This window comes from Callospermophilus lateralis, chromosome 13, assembly GCF_048772815.1.
Source record: "Callospermophilus lateralis isolate mCalLat2 chromosome 13, mCalLat2.hap1, whole genome shotgun sequence".
NCBI lineage: Eukaryota > Metazoa > Chordata > Mammalia > Rodentia > Sciuridae > Callospermophilus > Callospermophilus lateralis.
The window spans coordinates 71,979,451-71,998,723 of NC_135317.1; the positions used below are offsets into that span (position 1 = coordinate 71,979,451).

The following is a 19,273-nucleotide window of genomic DNA, read 5'->3' on the forward strand; positions in this document are numbered from 1 at the left end:
GAGTTGCAGCTTCTTATCTGGGGGGTCTTTCTATGCTTAGTCCCTCAAACAGAAGCAGTTAGATGTTGCATCCTTATTTAATTACCCCACTACTCCTCTTGATCGTAAGTCATCTGCTTTTTTCTGACACAAGATTATATGCTCCTACAGGTCAGGAACTATATCATATTAATCTTTGTGTCAATCTCTCTCATACCTAGCTGACTGCTCACATGGAGATAGTAAGCAAGTGGGTTCCAGCTAGAAGCTTCCCCAGATACCTCCAGGGGGCAGCCCACTCAGCCTGGCCCTCTGTAGAACAGGAATTTTCTCTGGGCCCCTTCTGTAGGAAGGGGATGGAGGAGGTCTACCCTCAGTTCCATTTGGATGACTGGATTGGGCCTCTGTTCTTTTCAGGTGTCTGTTTCAGGGGGTGCACCCCCATCTCTGTCCTGCCCTTTTCATAGGAAATTTTTTGCATCTAATTCTGTATCTGATGCTCTGACCCTCTATTCTAAAACTTAGCTCCTCCTCCTCTCTTTTCTTGGTTTCCAATGCCATCTGAAATGGGTCTCAACTTGTTGGCCTTTTTTCTGAGTGTGTCTGTGTGTACCAGGGGTTTCAGCCCTTCCCCCTCCCCACACCTTGCCAGACTCGCTCCTCTGGGCTCTCCTGCATGGTCACTGAAGATTCACACACTAAAGATGTTGCTGTGTGGATCACCAACATGACTGTGGTCCGTCCACCCTCTGTGTGAATGTGAAACAAAGTGAGGCCCAGAATATTCTAGTGAGTCACCTTAAATTTCAACCACTCCCAGGTCCCCCCTCATTGCCTATGAATATGTAATCATTCTCATTTGAAAAATTTAGGATGATTTCATCTTATGTATGTAGGCACTGTTTCTCATTGTTTCTCAATTAGTTTCTTATTGCTGCTGTAACAAAATTAACATGAACTTAGTAGCTTAGACCACACAAGTGTATTCCCTTATACTTTGGGAGGTCAAAAGATTGTTTCAAGTGTTCCTACTAGAAGTTTCAGGGGAGGAAATTAATTATTCTGTGGCCTCTCTCAGCATTCAGGGGTCTGACATCCCTTGGCTCTTGGCACCTTCTTGGAATCACTCCGATGTTTTGCTTCATTCATCATATCTTATACTTCTGCCTATAAGTTTCTTGCTTCTCCCTTATAAAGACCTTTGTGAAGACCCCCGTGGTGAAACAAATTTCAGAAGACATGACCAGGACTGGAGGATCCACTACATAGGTGACTCCTGCACATGATAGGTGTTTCCTTGTGGTTGTTGTGTCTTCATGACATCGCTGCTGACTTTCCACATAAGCAAGCAATCTAGAAGGACAACACACAAACTGAATGCCATTTTTAAAAGACCTTTCCTGTGCTATTTTTTCCTACATACTCACTCTTCCTATCGTCCTTGGTAGCTACCACTGAGAAAACTGCTCTGTGGTGATGCTGTGGTAAAACTGAATGAAAAACCTGGAGGAATTGACCATTCAGGCCTTCTTTCTTTCTTTCTTTTTTTTTTTTTTTTTTCGTACTGGGAGTTGAACCCAGGGGTACTCAACCACTGAGTTGAATCCAGTGGGCACTCAATCTCAGTGGGCACTCAACCACTGAGCCACATCCCCAGCAACCCCCCACACTTTTTTGGGGGTGTGTGTATTTTATTTAGAGACAGGTCTCACTAAGTTGCTAAGGCTGGCTTTGACCTCTTGATCCTCCTACCTCAGCCTCCTGAGTTGCTGGGATTACAAGCAGGTACCATCCAGTGATTTCTGATTGATATTTTTCGACATTTATCATGGTGTGTAAATACCTTATCCAGCAGCTAAATACAAGTTAGACTTTGGTTTTTCTTTCTTCCCCCCAGTTACTGCCTAGCTTTTCATTGTTCCCTCTACTCCCAGGATAACCTTGATTGCTTTGCATTCCCAGTGATTCAGGGCAGGAAACCTCTCCAGGGTGTCATGGCAGACACTTCCTGCCTGTTCAGACCCCTGTGAGGGCCCCTTCCTTCCTCCCTCCCGACTCTCGGCCAGCTCTCCCTAGCCATCTCTCTTCCTTGGAAAATAATGACCTTTCTATCTTGAAGGCCTAAAATTACCCTTTTCTCTACACATTGTTCTTTAATCTTTTTCTCTTTCAACGAAGAAAAAGAGAAAAACTAAAGACCATGATCTTTTCCTAGTCTCTGTAAAATCAGAATCTTGTCTATGATTATTTCCTCTCAATGAGAAAAAAAATCCCTCCATCAACTTAGATGCTAATTTCCTCAATCAATTACTTTTTCTCTTATATAGTTTTTTTTTTTTTCAATCATCACTACCCAATTAGCATTGAGCACTCCTGTTGCTATGTCTGGAATCTGTTTCATAGAACATCACATTTGACACCTTACACATTTTAAAACAATTGAAAATAGCCAGAGTTATTCAAAATCAGGTACTCAGTGGATTATTCGAAGACCATATGTGCGGCTGACAGGTGGGGATGAGGTTATGATGCCTGTGAGAATCCTGGGGAATTTGAAGAAAATCTTCTTGCTCATCCTCTTCCCACCCTAAAAATGTAATTTTAAAAAGTGCCTTCCCAGTGATTCTATATGTCCTTGGCTGATTGTCATGACCACGGTAGTCCTAGGTACCAGGTAGGGTCCCATTTGGTATCCTATTGTTCATCACATAGGAGCCACCTGGGGGGAACAGAGTACAGATGTGAGGTGGGATGGTCTGGGAAACTTCAGGAAGAATTATGTTTTGAGATGGATTGGGAATGATAATAGCAAGAAACTGATATGTGTTGAGCATATACTACTGAAATAATTACATATCTATCTCATCACATTTATTATATATATCATCACATTTAATCCTTACTATAATCCTGTGAGGCAGATGGTATTACCCCATGCTTACAGTTGAGAAAGCAAAGTTGAGGGAGGCTGAATACTTTGCCCAAAGTTACACAGCAGGTAGGTATCAGAGCTGGAGTAATAAGCGGGTTTACATGATGTGCTGGATTTGGTGGATAGGAAGTGGCAGAGACTCATGCTGTGGGTAATGGTGAGAGAATTATTTCCCACCTGATCAAATCTTTGTGACGTACAGATAAGTGTGCTTATAAGAAATCCTCAATCTCAGTAATGGGCTTCACCATTAGATTAGAAATTGTCTCCAGGAAGATGAAACAGTTCAAGTTTTTATCATAATGAATAGACCTGGTCTAATATATCTTTAAATTTTCTTTCTCATTCAATAAGCATAATTTATGATCACAGTCATATTGGAGCTCAAAAGAACTTTAGATTCCAAGGAGTTGTACTTTTTGTCCAACTTCCACATTGGACAGGTTTGAGGAAAATGAGCAGTGCATAGAGCCATGTTCTCAACTGGGAGCTGATTTGCCTTTTATAGGATATATGGTAACGTCTGGAGACTTTTCATCTCTCAGCTGGGATGTGCTACTGGCATGTAGTGGTGAAGGCCAGGGAGGCTGTTAAACATTCTGTAATGTGCAGTAAAGTACCCCACAACAGAGTTACCTGATTCCAAATGTCTATGGTGCTAAGGCTGAGAATCCCCGTGGAAAGGTAGAGGGCATGGACTTCATATCTGGACTTCCTGAGTTTCTATCCAGCTCTAGGCTATCTAGCTATGTGACCTTGGCCAAGCTACTTCTCTTGTGTCCCATCTCCAGATGAGGCTAGTGACAGTCCCTACCTCTTAAGATAGCCAGGATATTTACACCATTTGGTGTATATGAAGCGCTAGAATAGTATCTGGCACGCAGTTGGCATGAGTGTTTAGAGTTTCAAGAGGTGTTTGGTGCAGTGGTTGAGTAGTTTCCAAGCCAGCTTGCCTGAGTGTGAAAGTTTCATTTGTTTCTCACTGACTGTGTGACTTTGAGGAAGTGACTTAAACATTCATGAGTCAGAATACCAGTAAAATGGAGACAGAGTAACTATCATTGATATACATCATGTATGCAAAGTGGTCACAACAGTGACTCCTGCATAAGAGTTACGTAAACATTAGTTGTTAATGTTGTCATGATTCATTCATTCACTGTACAAATATTTGAACTTCTTATAGGCCAAATGGTGTAGTCACTTGCCTAGAGCTACTCAGCAACAGAACTCTGATTAGGACCACTGACTCATGCAGGAAGAGCTTTGTCAGGTACAAAGGATTGACAGACCTCTACTTCTTAGCATCTTATGTGATAGAAAGTTTAGGGAATCTATCTTTCTGGGTAATGATTATTTGGGAGGCAACAAGGAGAGAGGCATTCGGACCTACAGTGTCACTTAGCAACTAAATGGCCCCAATTCTGCCTTTGAAAAATGAAGAGGCTGATTTATTCACTGAGAAAAATCAACAAAGGCTAGAGGGACTGAGATTAGAGTTGTGAATTGGCAAAGTGATTTTAATTTCTTCCCATTATCATTGGAAGAGGCATTTCTTTAAAAGCTATTCTCTGCCCAATCATCTTGATGTTCCAGTTTAGTCAGTCTTGATGATAGTGGCTTATCAAAAGTTTCCCATTTATATTTTGAGATGCAGAAGGAAAAGTTCGAGTTTTGTGAGAGCTTAGAACTTAGACATAACTAATGATTGGAAAATGAGCCAAGTTGAGGTTACCATGCTTGTTCCAATGGCTTTAAAAATTGTTATTTTAAACGGCTTTGTTAATTTGATTCTCTTTGATGACTCATGTTGGTGAAATATAAACCTCGGGTTCTCATCAAGAAGTGAAGCAGACCCTGGGTTTATGCACCTGCAAGCCAATCTTTCTATCTTTTGTCACTTGTGCTGCAGGTCGCCTTGTTGCAGTTAGGAACTTGGAAAATTCAAAATAAGCAAAAGTAACAAATTATCTGAAGACCTTTGCAACCTGTGTCTGACCTTTTTGATTCATTTGCAGAAGTAATTGCCTCTGGAAATGGCTGTGCTTTTATCTGTGGTGCTATTAAAATGCTGGCTGAAATGAGGTGGTGCAGACTGCATTGTTAATGGGTTACAGCGAAGTGGGAGCTGTTGTTTTATTCGTTAGATGAGAAGTAGCTGAAAATAACCTTATATCTCCCCTGTAAGAATTGTGCTTGTTAAGTGACATTCCCCAACACAGCTGAGTTTGAATGTTGTATAGGAATTTGTGCTATTCTTAGCAGGATATTAAATGAAAAGTTTTCAGGCTTGTCATAAAATAGGGGAAAGTAGATGCATTTTATATTCTCCATTTTGGGAGGCTACTTTCTGTGCCCAAGGCAGTGACTGATCAGGACAAGGAGAAATGTGGGGATAGAGCTAGCTGGCATTTCAGAACTGAGAATAGTCATCTCCATCTCAGTGTCCCACGCATGGAGGTGTTGCTAACCTGTGGCATGGCCTTCTCCCCGCCGTCCATGTTCATTACCTTTGTTCCCTCCAATGGAGTAAAGGTTAGTCACTTCAGAGCCTCTTTCTGCATCCTCAGTATGACCCAGTATCTTTCTCCTCTCTGACCATCAGTCTGGAATGGAAGGACCATCATACTTAAATTCATTAGGGAAACATTGAGGATCAATGTGACATAAAATGGTGCTTCTCAAAGTCACCTGAAGTATATAAAAAACACACAAATTCCTGAGCCTTCTCTCAGAGATTCTGGTCTGGGGTAGGGATGGAAATTTGCGTTTCTACCAAAGGCCTAGATGATGTAATGCTGCTGGTCTAAGACCGTACTTTAAGAAGCCCCTGTCTAACTGAATATAAGCAGACTCACCTCTCTGAGATAATCCCTTTAAGAGTTTGTCAACAGCATTTATTGTGTGCCTCCTGAATGCAGCTGAAGATGCCCCTGAAATGACTCCACAATTTCTGCACCCCAGAAAGCCTTCTATTTAAGGAAAAGCACAGGCCACCATAAACCACTTGGGTGTACCAGTCCCCAACAGGGGAGATGAGGGGACCTGAGTCCTTGTGTGGTTGATGGATAGAAATGAACACTGGATGGTTCAGAAGTGAAAACCAAGATTCACTGTGGATCTGTCTCGTGCCACCATCATGTTTGCACTTGTCACAATAATGCATCAAATCTTCCCATTACTCTGAGAGGTGAGGATTATCCTTCCCCTCTCATGGATGAGGGAACTGAGGCACTTAAAAGAATACTTTCTCAATACCATATTGCTTCCTAGCATAGCACATGACATACCTGGATATTCAATAAATGTTTGATGAATTAAAACAGCTATCCGATTAAGTCAGCAAGGTAATGTTTCCAGGAAATAACTAGAGGCATTTGTGTCTCTAGACTGTAACCATCCTTTTAACTATCGTTATTTACTGAACATTTATTATTATATTAATATATTTATATATATTATTCCACTTATTTAAAATAAAGCTACAAAGTAATTATAAACCCCATTATTTGTGTAGAAGTTTAGGGAAGGTAAATTATCCTGAGATCAGGAGTGGAACTAGAAATATCTCCAGAACACACACTCTGCCTTCTCCTGGGCACTACCCTCTCTATGGATTGATTTGCTAGCATGACAGCGAGTGGGTATTTCATTTTTTTCCCATTTCACTACCCATTATTGCCCAGTGGATATTATAAAGTCATAGAAAGTAAGAATTTCCAAGTTAGTTGTCAGTTACCATGCCAATATAAACAGGATTCTCACACCCACTCCATCATTATCACATTAGAATAAGCAATAACAGCAAAGTCCAAAAATACTGCATTAACAAAATTAGATGTGTTGCTCTCAATTGGACGGAAAGGAATGGAATAGAGACTAAGTCTGGTTCCCAGGCCTTATTCCCTCGTGTTCCTCTCCCCAGGGTTTATACTTGCTCTTCAGCCTTTCCTCATCAGTGAAGAGTTTTATCAAAATCACTGATCAGTATTTTAGCTGAAGTGTAAAAAATCTTAACATCTATGGATTTCAGAGATGTATTGGAAGGTCTCCATATTTGATGAGCTTGGCTTAAATATTTCTCTTCAGGACCTAAAGGGGTAAATTGGGGGGTCTATATTTGCAACTAAAAGCAATCTGTGTTACAGGTTACTGTCTCAATGAAATGCTGTCTGGCATGTGTCAACTGTCTTGACATTTGACTCCAGGACTGTTAACTCAAAGATAAAATAACATTAAGGTTCTGTGTGGAAAGTACCCAGAATGTTAAGTTGGTCATAGAGACCTTGATTTTTCCATCATGAAATCTCTGCCACAGGATACTTATGAAGAAAAGAGATGTATTTACCTCACAGTTTGGAGATTCAAAGGCGCAGCACCCTCACTGGCTTGTTCTGGTGAGGGCCTCATGGTGGATGGCAGATGGCAGTGATGAGAACATGTATCTGGACAAGTAGTCACATCTTGAACCAGAAAGCTGAGAGGCCAGAGCCAGGCCTGCTCCTTTAATAACATCCATCTCTTAAGGGCAGCTGGATGTCACTCGGGGGGAGAGTGCTTGCCTAGCATGTACAGGGTCCTGCGTGTGATCCAGCACCACAGGAACTACTAATGGCTCCCATGAAAAATACCTTCATCTGTTCTGATGTCACACCCTCCGATGACCCAACTCTCTCTCACTAGGTCCTACCTCTTAAAGTTTCTACCAGACTTTTAACCCCTGGGCCCTTGGAGGACAGCCAAATCATGGCACACCATATCTCATTCAATTCTGCCACCAAATTCGGGAAGTGAGCAGGTATTTTTCTCTTTGCCAGACTGAGAGGGAAAAAAGAATATGCCTCTGGCCACATAGTCCTGGGCTGTTGAGCTGAAATTTAAATCCAAGAGGGTATAATGCTAAAAATCCCTTCTTTATGTTCTTAACAAGAGATAATATTGTGTATAGACATCGCTGAGTTCACCTGTAGAGATATGTAGGCTGCCCTTAACGTAGCAGAAAATTCAACTTCTAAACTCCTGTTCTGCCTTTTTAGACCCTATTTTTGTACCTCATTAATGACTTGGAAGTGATAGTGTCTCTGGACTGCCTCTGAGCTCCCAGTGCCAATGTTGTGTGTGTTATTAAGCCCCTCTCCACGGACACAGCGACTAGTGCAGCTACAGTTTAATGAGCAGTTCATCCTAATCACGTGACTGGCTAATGGGGAGTTGAGGACTGCAAAACTGAAGATTTTATTTTAAGGGAAATTCATACAACAAAATCCTTTATTTGTTTTGTGCCACACCAAAAAAAAAAAGAAAGAAAAGAAAAAGAAAATCTAAATAAGCAGCAGTAAGGCATAATCTTGGTGGATACTGAATTTTCAGGCATTATCATTTTGAAAGCAGGGCCTGGAAAGGGGTTTTACTTCCTCAGTTTTCCTGTTGATACCTATAAGATCTTGGGGTAGCAGGGTAGCCAAGGGTAGGAGTAGAGTTAAAAGAGGTGGAGAGAAGGCATGTTGCTCTCCATTTTTAGAAAATGATCTTCTAATAGATAAATAGCTATCCCCCCACATCAACTGGGGAGTCGATCCCTAAAGCACATCCCCAGCTCCCTACCCCTTTTTGTTGTTCCCGCTTCTTTTTCTTTCTTTTAATTAGAGCTTTATGGTTCTGCATAGTAGTTGGGTTCATCCCAACAGTCTCATTTATTTTGAGACAGGGTTTTGCTAAGTTGCTCACTCATCTTGAACTTGTGATCTTCCTACCTCAGCCTCCTGAGTTGCTGGGATTACAGGTGTGTACCACCAGGCCCAGCTAAATGGCTCTTTTCTTTTTAACTATCTATCCTTACTCCAGAAGAAGTAACCTATAAAAAACCAAACAGCCTTGGCCATGAAAACCAACATTTGTATCCAGTGTCATGACATTCTGAAATTAAACAAGGATTATCAATAGAAGATAGTCCTAGTTCAGGTTGGGCCATCCCTAATCCCAACTGGACCACCCACCATTAAATTTCAAAATGATACAAAACCTGGAATCTTTTGAGCATCCTTGAGGTCATGTGTGCAAAGTTCTACACCATGAAACCTTGAGGCATAATTTTATTCAATATTTTTAATAATTTTGTCTCCAGCTATGTGTATATGAAACGTAAATGAATTTTGGGTTTTGACTTGGGTTCCATCTCCAAAATATGTCCGTATATGTATGCAAATATTCTAAAATCCAAAAGATTCCAAAATCTGAAACACTTCTGGTCCCAAGCATTTGACATAAAGGATACTCAACCTGTGCCATGTTTCTCTAAGTTCCTAACAGTAACTGCATCACCTGAGAATTTTGTTAGAAATGTAAATTGTCTAGGGCCCGCCCAAGACCTCCTCAATCATATACCCTGGAGGTAAGACCCAAACACTGTTTTGAAAAGGTGATTCTGGCCCACACTGAAGTTTGAGGAGGGATGAGTTAGTGGATACAAATGTGATGCTGTGTGTACTGTTCCTTTGATCTTGGACTTTAGTTTCTTTATTGGCTAGATAGTGATAGCAACCATTCCTCAAGGCAGGTATTATTTATTATTATAGTATTGCCTTGAGCTCTCGACTTTGAAGATTTTGAAACTATTTCTTTCATATGGGCCACCTTTGGTCAAAGCAGAAATTCTAAAAGCCTTTGCAGACTGTTCATACCACTGTTGTTAGGCATGACTGACTGACTGGACCACACACCATTACATCTGGCCACCCCCGAAACTCCACTAATGCCACAGCAAGGGCAGGTTTTCTCAGAGTACAAATCCACAAAGAGAATGAGAGGGGAGACAGCAGAGGGGACAAAACATGAAAACTGAAAATCAATGATCAGCTTGATAGACTCAATAAAGCTGAACCCTAAGGTGACACAGGGGAAATAAATAAATTGATTTGTTCCAAGACCTTTAAAGAACTCAAACACTAGTGTCAATAAGTGCCTCCAGAAGGGAAAGTGAAGGCAGTTCTGAGAAAATGAGGGCTGGATGAAAACTTAAGAGGCACTTAGAGGGGCTGGGGATGTGGCTCAAGCGGTAGCGCGCTCGCCTGGCATGCGTGCGGCCCGGGTTCGATCCTCAGCACCACAAAACAACAAAGATGTTGTGTCTGCCGAGAACTAAAAATAAATAAATAAATAAATATTTAAAAAAAAAAAAAGAGGCACTTAGACCCCCCAGATCTCTTTCTTGATCTACGCAGCTGCCCCTCCTCTACTCAAAAACCCTAGTTTGTTTTGGGGTCTCTGGATGGGAGATAGCAGGCACTGTGGAAGCAGAGGTACTATTGGAAAACAGGGATTAATAAAAAGTTCATTCACTGAATGTGGAGACCTCTAGATGTCTTCTCCTCCCATGGTCACTGAGCACTGCCAGCATTTTCCAGACAGGAGATTAAGTCTTCCCTGGGGACTCAGCAGTCCAAAAAGACAATCACAAAGTTAATTGCATCGTTGGTTCTTCAACACTACCTCCAGCGAGGTTACTCTATAGTAATTTGTCATAGTTGGTCACTCTCAATCACGCAAAACTCTTCAATCAGTTTTCTAGAGCCCCATTCTTAAATCCAAGTAGGCATCTAAGAATTTTCATTTGTTTCTAATGTGAAAGGCAGACAAACAAGTGAGGAAACAGAAGCCAAGCAGGGAGAAGATGTATTTTTAAGTTTTCTATCATAATTTTTATCCTCTAAGAAAGTAAGAAAAGATATACCTATGAAACAGAATGGCATGCTATTCAGAACAAAATGGTCATGGAAATTAAGGCATGAGAACAAATTAAAACTCAGTAAAAAGAATAGAAGACGACAGTTGAAGAAAGCTCTCACAAAATATAGAAAATAGGAGAGAAACGTAAGAAAATTAGATGATTCCAGGAGTTCAATACCTGAAAATTGGAGGCCTAGAGGGGAAGAAATCATAAAAGAAACAATCCAAGAAAATTTGCTTGCTATGTAGGACATACATTTTTCACATTGAAAGGGTTTGTTGAAAGATTAGCCCAATGCTATGCAAATATGCAACACAGAGCCCCACTTATGTATGTAAATTATGTTTAATTATAATGCACCAATAAAAATATGAAAAGAAAGCTTAGCACAAAAGAGGAAAATGTAACTACAGCAAAATGTATATCATTATATAATTGTTAGAACATTGTAGAAAGTTTTTGAGAGAAAAAAAAATGTTTGATATGGTTTTCACTTCTCAAGAGTAGAGAAATATTTCCAAAATCTGAGAAGAATTATTTCCAGTCTAGAATTCTATACCTAGCCAAACTATTCATAAACTGTAATAGCATACATATTACATCTCAAAAGCTCTGATCCTCTTCCCTTTCTCGGTAATCTACTAGGAGAAGAGAGGGGTGGGGCATGGGATGCAGGAATGAGGGAGTCTGACCTGAGTAAGGTTACTAATGAACAGAGTCACACAACTGGCAATGGAATAGATTTAGAAGGCTCCAGGAAAGACTGCTTTAAGAAAATGAAATTGATAGGTCAATGTGCTCTAATACATTGAGATTTATCTGTGGGAAAGTTTGGAATCAAATGAGTGGTAAGAAAATTAAGCAAATAAAAAGACAGACCATTAAGAGCTACAGGTAAAAGAGAACACTGCAGAGAAGCAAGTACGTGGTTCAGCTGTGGGTAGCAGTCATCTGAACACTGGAACATAAACACAGATGTGGATCTAACCCAAATCATCAGCTCTACCAGGAGAGTGGAGTAATGAGAAAAGGTGTGTGAAATGAGTGGGATGGTGGAGGAGAGGAGGAAAGTGCTAAATTCTCAGCAGGCAAGGATAATGCCTCCAATAGAATATCAGGACATAGCAATTTGAGCCTGATATTCAAACAGGGAGATAAATACCAAAACAATTAGCTAAACAATTGCAAGTTGCATGAAAAGGAAAGGTCAAAGGACTGTTTTTTTTTTTTTTAATGTCTTGACCTCTTAACTCTTTGAACTATGATTATTTATATTTTAGACCAAAACAATTTAGGCTTAAAAATTTAAAAATTAAAAATTTAGAGCTGGGGGGGGGGGACTTTTGCACCCTTCCCAAGTTCCAGACAGTCATTTCTAGTTAAGGACTAGAGAACACAATCTTATTTTTTCTTGGATGGGACCCAGAGCTCTTGCTATGATACAATATAAAACTTTAAATCATATGGATAGAGAAAAAAATCTCTTTTCTCCAAATCAGCATTTTGCCTTATAGTTGGGAGAAGTCTCTTTCCTTTCCCCAAATGGAAGGACTGAACGAATTTATGGTTAGAGAGTTCCAAGATACCCTTTGCATGGCCAGATTCAGTCTGGCTTTCCACCCCCCTCCCCCCAAACTCATGACAGTGACATTACACACCCCTCTCTTTCTCCCCATATCACACTCATATATCCATTTGGGTGTAACCTGAATTAACATGTCTTCTCTCCTAGTTAGGTATTAAGAATTGTAGGTACAGAGCTTGATACAGATATTGAGATAAAATTAAATGTCATATGCGTGAGAAGTATGTATCCAACCTGAATTTAGAGTAAAAGTATATACTTTTAATATAAAATTACATCATCGTCGTCATCATTCTAGAATTTGGCCCTCCTGCAGACCTTTAACCTCAGAATGCCACAGGAGCAGTCTGAACCATGGAGCGTTCTGTGACAACACTGCTTTTGACTGACCAGCATGTTGGTGTCTAGGACCTGCTACTTGGCACTCGATCACGGTCAACAGAGCTATTTTTACTATATTATTGATTTGGTGTAACTACTTTTTAAAGCTCAGGGTTAGATTAGTTGTCTAGCAAGCATCCCATAAAGACACCCCTCTACTCTTTGCCCATGAGCCCTGGTTCATTGAAGATAAGAAAACAGCCGAGGCAGGTCTGCCTTCCAAGGTTTGTTGAGTTAGGATCAGACTCTCTGGGAACAAGGCAACCAGCCTGGCCTAGTCCCTGGGAGGAGGATGCTGAGCATACTCGGTGACATTACTGGCATGGGGAGAGCTGGTGCTTTGCCTCTCCTTTGTTTATGAAGTAATTCTGAGCTTAGAATAACTGGTATCTATGTTATTCAGGCTTTGCACTATTTCTGCTTTCTGTCTGGCTTCTCCTCTTCATACTGACAGTACTCCCTGGTGTCTTTCCAGAGCTTGGTAGTGCTCTTTCCTTCCTCATTTATAATTCTCTTCAGGTGTGTTTAGTTCTTCCCTTGCCTCTAGATCCATGCACTTCTCTCTTTCCCTTCCATAGGCAGCTAAATCTGAATAAGATCATTTGAAAGAAATGACAGTGGTGCATCCATACAACAGGATAGCCATCATCAATTAAAAGCAAAGGGATTACATTTGCCGGTAAATGCATGGAGTTGGAGAATATTTGGCTAACTGAAATAATCCCCCAAAACCAAAGGCTGAATATTTTCTCTAATATGTGGATGCTAATTCACAATGGGGAGAGGGCACTAGAGAAGAGTGGTGTTACCTTAAGTAACACTAAGAATTGCAGGTACAGGGATAGTGATACCTTAGATAACACTATTCTTCAATATAGGGATTCTTAGGTATAAGGTATTCTTAGGTAGAGGGAAGCGAAGGGAGAGGGGAAGTGGGAGTGTGGGATAGGAAGGAGAGTAGAAAGAAACAGACATAAATGAATAATATATATACTCTGCATGACCTACATGATTCTACAACAGGTGTTCTCAAAAAAATGAGAAATTATATCCCATCTATGTATGATATATCAAAAGTGCAAAAATGCATTCTATTGTCATATATAAATAATTAAAACAAATTAAAAAAATTAAAAATTACAACCTGGATGGACCTTAAGTTTACTGAGTGGAAACAACCAATCTCAAAAGGTTACATACTGTATGATCTATTTTATATTCTTAAAATGGCATAATAGAGGGGGAAAGACTTGTGGTTGCCAGGGGGAAGTGTGACTATAAAGGGACAGCAGGAGGGAGGTCTCTGGTGGTAGAATACTTCTCTCTAGTGCTAGTTACATAAATCCTCACATGTAATAAAATGACACAGAGCTATACATATACTTCATAGCAATGCCAATCTTCTGATTTTGACATTGTCCTCTTGTTATATAAAATGTAATGGGGAAACTCAGAGAAAGGTAACTGGAATTTCTCTGTTTGAATCTTCCTGTGAATATCTAATTATTTCCAAATATTTGCCTTTAAAAAAAAAAAAAAGATTGAACTACTGACACAATAAGACAGAAGAAAAAATAATCATGCTTAAAGAAACCAATCAAAAAAAGAATACTAAATAAAAAGTAGATAAATTGAACTACATCAAAACCAAAAGATTTTGTGCTGCAAATGACACGGTAAAGGAAGTGAAGACCACCCTTGGATGTGAGGAAGTATTTGCAAGTCATATATCTGATGAGGAATCTATATCAAAATATATGAAGGGCTCTTGAAACTCAAAAGGACAGACAACCCAGTTGAAAAATGTGAATGGCCAATTCTCCAAAGTAGATATACAACTGACCACTGAGCACAGGGAAAGATGTTCCACACTGTTATCGATTATGGAAGTGCAAATTAATGAGACACTTCACAATGGACAGTTAACACTCACTAGGATGCCAATCAAAAAGATAGGTAATAACAAGTGTGAATAAGGATGCAGAGATTCTGGGACACTCATACACTGCTGGTAGGAATGTCAAAAGGTGGAGCTACTTTGGAAAATAGTTTGGCAGTTTCTCAACATTTAAAATGTAGTTAAACGTGAACATTTATAATGGTAGTATTCATAATAGCCAAAAAGGAAAAAAAAATCTAATATCCAACAACCAATGAGTGAATAAACGTAGGCAATCCATTACAATGGAGTATGATTCAACAATAAAAATGAAGTATTGATACATGGTACAATGTGAAAGAAGTTAGTTACAGGCAGCCACATGTTGTATAATTTCAATTTATATAAGATGTCCAGAATAGCAGTCTATAGAGACAGAAAATATATTATGGATAGGGGGCTGGGGGAAAATAAGAACAGCTGATAATGGATATGGAATTTCTTTGGAGGGAGGGAATGAAAATATTTTAAACTTAGATTGTGGTGATGGTTGCACAAGTCTATAGATATATTAAAAACCATTGAATTTTGCACTTTAAATGGATACATTTCATGTTGTATGAATTATATCAATGATATTAAAAAGGAGAATATGCTATATGATTCCATGTACATAAAACTATTTAAAAAATGCAGGCTGATGTGTGGTGTTAGAAAAGAGCTCAGAGGTTGCTTAGGGATGAGAGAGTGAAGAGCAGGTATGGGCAGGAGGGAAGGATTTCCAAGGGAAATGACAAAACTTTTTGGAGTGATGGATATATTCACCGTCTTATTTGCAGTAATGGTTTTATATCAACGTTGATAAAATTACACATTTTAATCCTATCTGGTTTATCAATTATTTTTAAAAAGCAGGAAGAAAAAAGCATGTGTAAACTCAGTAATTCAACAAACATTTATTAAGTAGAGGAATAGTATTTAGAGTCTATGGGTACAATGGCAAGGAAAAGAGGTGTCCGGCCTTCAAGCAGCAACTCGTACTCTGTCAGGCAACAGGCCAGGAAAGAAGCATATATAGATTGCACATTAGAATAATATGAGCTCTGTAGAAATATGCCTAGTACGTTATGGTCACCTTCGTGGTGACAGATGGAGGGGAGAGGGGATTGGGGAAGTCTTCCTGGAAGTGATGGATTTGTGATGATGTGACAGTCCTCCTTGGTGATGCTAACGTAAGGGGAGCAGTAGTGACACATACTACATAGTTGTTACATCTCAGAGGGCACCTGATTCTATTTGCACTGTATCAAAGCCATGCTTTTCCCTCCAATGAGCCTTGTCAGCGAAGCAGATTGTTAAGTGCAAAACAAGGATTTAACAGTAAGTGGAAAACAAGGATAAAACGCCTTCCGTTGCCCTCTGAAGACTGTTAAATAAGTTCTGATTACATATTCAGAGTCTGTCCTTCCTGCTGTGTTCTTTGAGGGCCCAAACTGAATGTCTTATTCACCATCCTGTCCCCTGTAGGTAGCATAGGGCTTGGCACACAGCAGAGCTTGATGAAGATTGTTAGCTCATAGAACCGGATTTGGACTGCAGCACATGGGCATAGATTTGACTGGTGTCCTCAGACATGTGTCAAAGTTTTGTGAAAAGAGGTACTAAGTGAAGCAGTACAACTGCCTTCCCCAATTCATGGCCACTGCTTGTGTCTGAGCTCTGGCCCTCGCTCCCAATCAGTCTGGCCCTGTCTCCCCATGTTTTTTTCCTAGTGGACTGACATCAGAAAACTCTTGCTTTGAGTCCACCTCCCCAAAGGTTCTGGGCATGAAGTTTTCCTGAGAAGGACCTTGGCCATCTGTTCTAGAGAGAGGCAGCTGGCCACTGGCCTGCTCTGAACACATTGGGCATTCTGGGACCTGACTCAAGGACCACTCTTACATTATTTCTTCTCCTTTTCTCCTCCTTGCTTGTAGCACTTCTCTATGCCACCATCTTTGGGAATGTGACGACAATTTTCCAACAGATGTACGCCAATACCAACAGGTACCACGAGATGCTCAACAGTGTTCGGGACTTCCTGAAACTCTACCAGGTGCCCAAGGGACTGAGTGAGCGAGTCATGGACTACATTGTGTCTACCTGGTCCATGTCTAGAGGCATCGACACGGAGAAGGTAAGAAGTGCCGGGAAATCACTTGTCTGTTGGCTTTCTCAAGGCAGGGGCCGAGTCCCTAAGATCTGGCTGGGTTCAGACTTCATTTGGGTGATCCTAGATTCTCAGGTCCTTTCTCCCAAGGTTTGGTTGCTTCCACATCAGCCTTGCCCAAAGATCAGCAATTAAGAGTCATTATTTAAGAAACTGGAAAAGCGAGGTGTGCTTCCTGGAAAAGATGAACACTGGAAGTCTATCAAGAACAGAATTTCCCAGATTTGGACAATGATAATCAGGTCATGATAAGAAGAGGTTGTTAGTACTACTGATTTTTCCTTTTGTTTCACATTCTAAGGTAGCACAACACTGTTACTAATCTAGACTTTATTCCAACTTTTGATTTTTGTTCAACGGGAATTTACTTGCATGAACATTGACTTTTTTTTTAATCGCATTAAAATTAGCTATTTCCTATTAAGTGAGGTTTATTGCTTTCCCCTTAAATCATGTGCTCTACGATATTGCCCCACTCATCTTCTCTCCTGTCAATCTAGATAAAAATTCTATTATTCATTTATGAATCGTCTCCTTTGTACATTTTCTAAAAGCAAAGATTCCATCCCAGCTCAGTTTTTCTCTACTTGGTCTTTTCTACCACACTTCCTCCCTTTATTGCCAATCTGTACATACTTGGGGAAATACCGATTCCTTTTCTCTGTTAGAATTAGGAAAACAAAAACACTATTGCAAAAATACCTATTGACATATTCAAGTCCAAATTCAACTAGCCTTTGGGATCAGCTGTCCATGTTCCTATCTTCCTTCATTGGAATAATTGGTTGAGAAGTGACAGTGTAAAAGGAAAACTGAACTAAAATCAGCCCTCAACTTTAAAAGAAATGTCACTTTGGATCTGTTGACTGTGCCATGCGATCTACAGCAGCACCGCCACAGCATCGGCTATCATGTCTTGACCGTGCATTGACAATAAATGTATTTTTGTACTTCTCCTGCCTGTCTGCCCCTGCAACAGAGCCTTATTTGACCTTCAGTGGCCATGGGAGGGAGTTGCTGCGATCTCTGTTGACAGGATGAGGACAAGAAGCCCAAATCCTTTTACTAACTGCCCCTGGTCATGGAGCAAAGAACAGCAAAACTAGGATTTGAACCCAGTTTCCCTTTGACTCCAAAGTTTTTTCCTTCGATTCCCTCCCCCACCCTTTTAAAATTTAAAAGGGTCTTGATGATGAAGTTCTGATTTCCCGGATGGGGATGGGCAGGTTGAGAGTTGGAGCCGCACTGAATCCCCAGCTTTGCCAACCCCCTGCCCCAGTTGGCCCTATTATTTCTGTGCCTCTCTCTCAACAATGCCTGTAGGCTCTGTGGGTTCCTGACCGCTGATGGAGCAGAAAGGAACTTTGATCTCTCTGCCCTGGAGCTCCTTTTCCCAGGCCCCAGAATGCCTTTGTAAATCTGGTTGTCTGGAAAGAAGCCCTTCCCCACCACCATCCCTGCAGGGCTAGGCTGGGCCTTCGCCAGTGAGAGATGACACAGTCAGCATTTACCTTCCCTCTCCCTCCCTGCTGTGGAGGGCTTTGGGATTTGCCCCATTTCCTGGTCCAGATGGGAGAGGAAATAGCCATGAACTTCACTATGGTTACTTACTACAGAGCCCAGTGTGGCCTGGATGGCTGTTCCCCTTGGCAGGGACTTATGACAGCCAGCTACTAGGGAGAGAACCTACACCTCTTCCAGGGATGACCAGGGTTGGGTGGTAGTTCTGGAACACTCTGGTTTTAGTGGTAAGTAGCTGGTGACTTTGAGCACATGCTTGTCTTTCTGAACCTCAGTTTTCTTGTCTATAATACCTGGAAACTAGATGTCCTCTAAGGTCCTTTAAGCTATAAACTTCTGAACTACAAAGACTCCCTCTGATGACATGATGTTGCTGCTACAATAACATCAAAAATGACAACTCGGGCACTGAACATTTGCTTATTCTGGGACCTTCCATACAACAGCTCATGGAATCCTTGCAAAATTCTCATGCATGATGGAGCCAGGTGCAGGGTGCATATCTGTAACCCCAGCTACTTGGGAGGATCACAATTTCAAGACTAGCCTGGGAAATTTGCACCCTGTCTTGAATTTAAGAAAAGCAAAAAATGCTGGGGATATAGCTCAGTGGTAGAACATCCCTGGCTTCAGTCCCCAGTACTGGGGAAAAAACATCCACACACAAGTTCAAAAATGAAAACTCAGTAAGCTAAGTATTGCTTCCAGCAAATGCTGAGGCTGTGATTGGATCCAGATCTGCCTGAATCTAAATCTTCTCTCTTAACCTTGACCCAGTCCTGCCCAGCTGGGGGAGGCTATAAGCCTTTGGTGACATATCTCTGTGACCTTTGAGGCTCTCGTGGAAGAGGAGGGTATCTCCTCCTATAAGCAGTAGGGAGGGGATTGCCAGTGGGGTTGTGGACCGTCCACCCTCTGTGGAGCTAGTAGATGAGAAGATGGAGATGCCTGAAGGCTACAGCAGTCTGTAGTTCCTCCACTCCAGATTCTCTCACCTCCTCATGTCTGGAATCAGAGCCCATGAATAAAACATTGCCTCCATGCTTTGCCTTGTTTGCTAG

General features: G+C 40.9%; 1 protein-coding gene across 2 annotated transcripts in view; it reads left to right on the plus strand.

Moving 5' to 3' along the window:
• Kcnh1 (potassium voltage-gated channel subfamily H member 1) overlaps window positions 1-19,273 on the plus strand; it is a 353,609-nt gene that overhangs the window by 223,510 nt on the left and 110,826 nt on the right. For both annotated transcript variants that reach the window (XM_076831643.1, XM_076831644.1), the window contains exon 8: window positions 16,459-16,658. In XM_076831643.1, coding sequence (XP_076687758.1) covers window positions 16,459-16,658 — 200 coding nt within the window. The remainder of the gene's footprint in view (window positions 1-16,458; window positions 16,659-19,273) is intronic.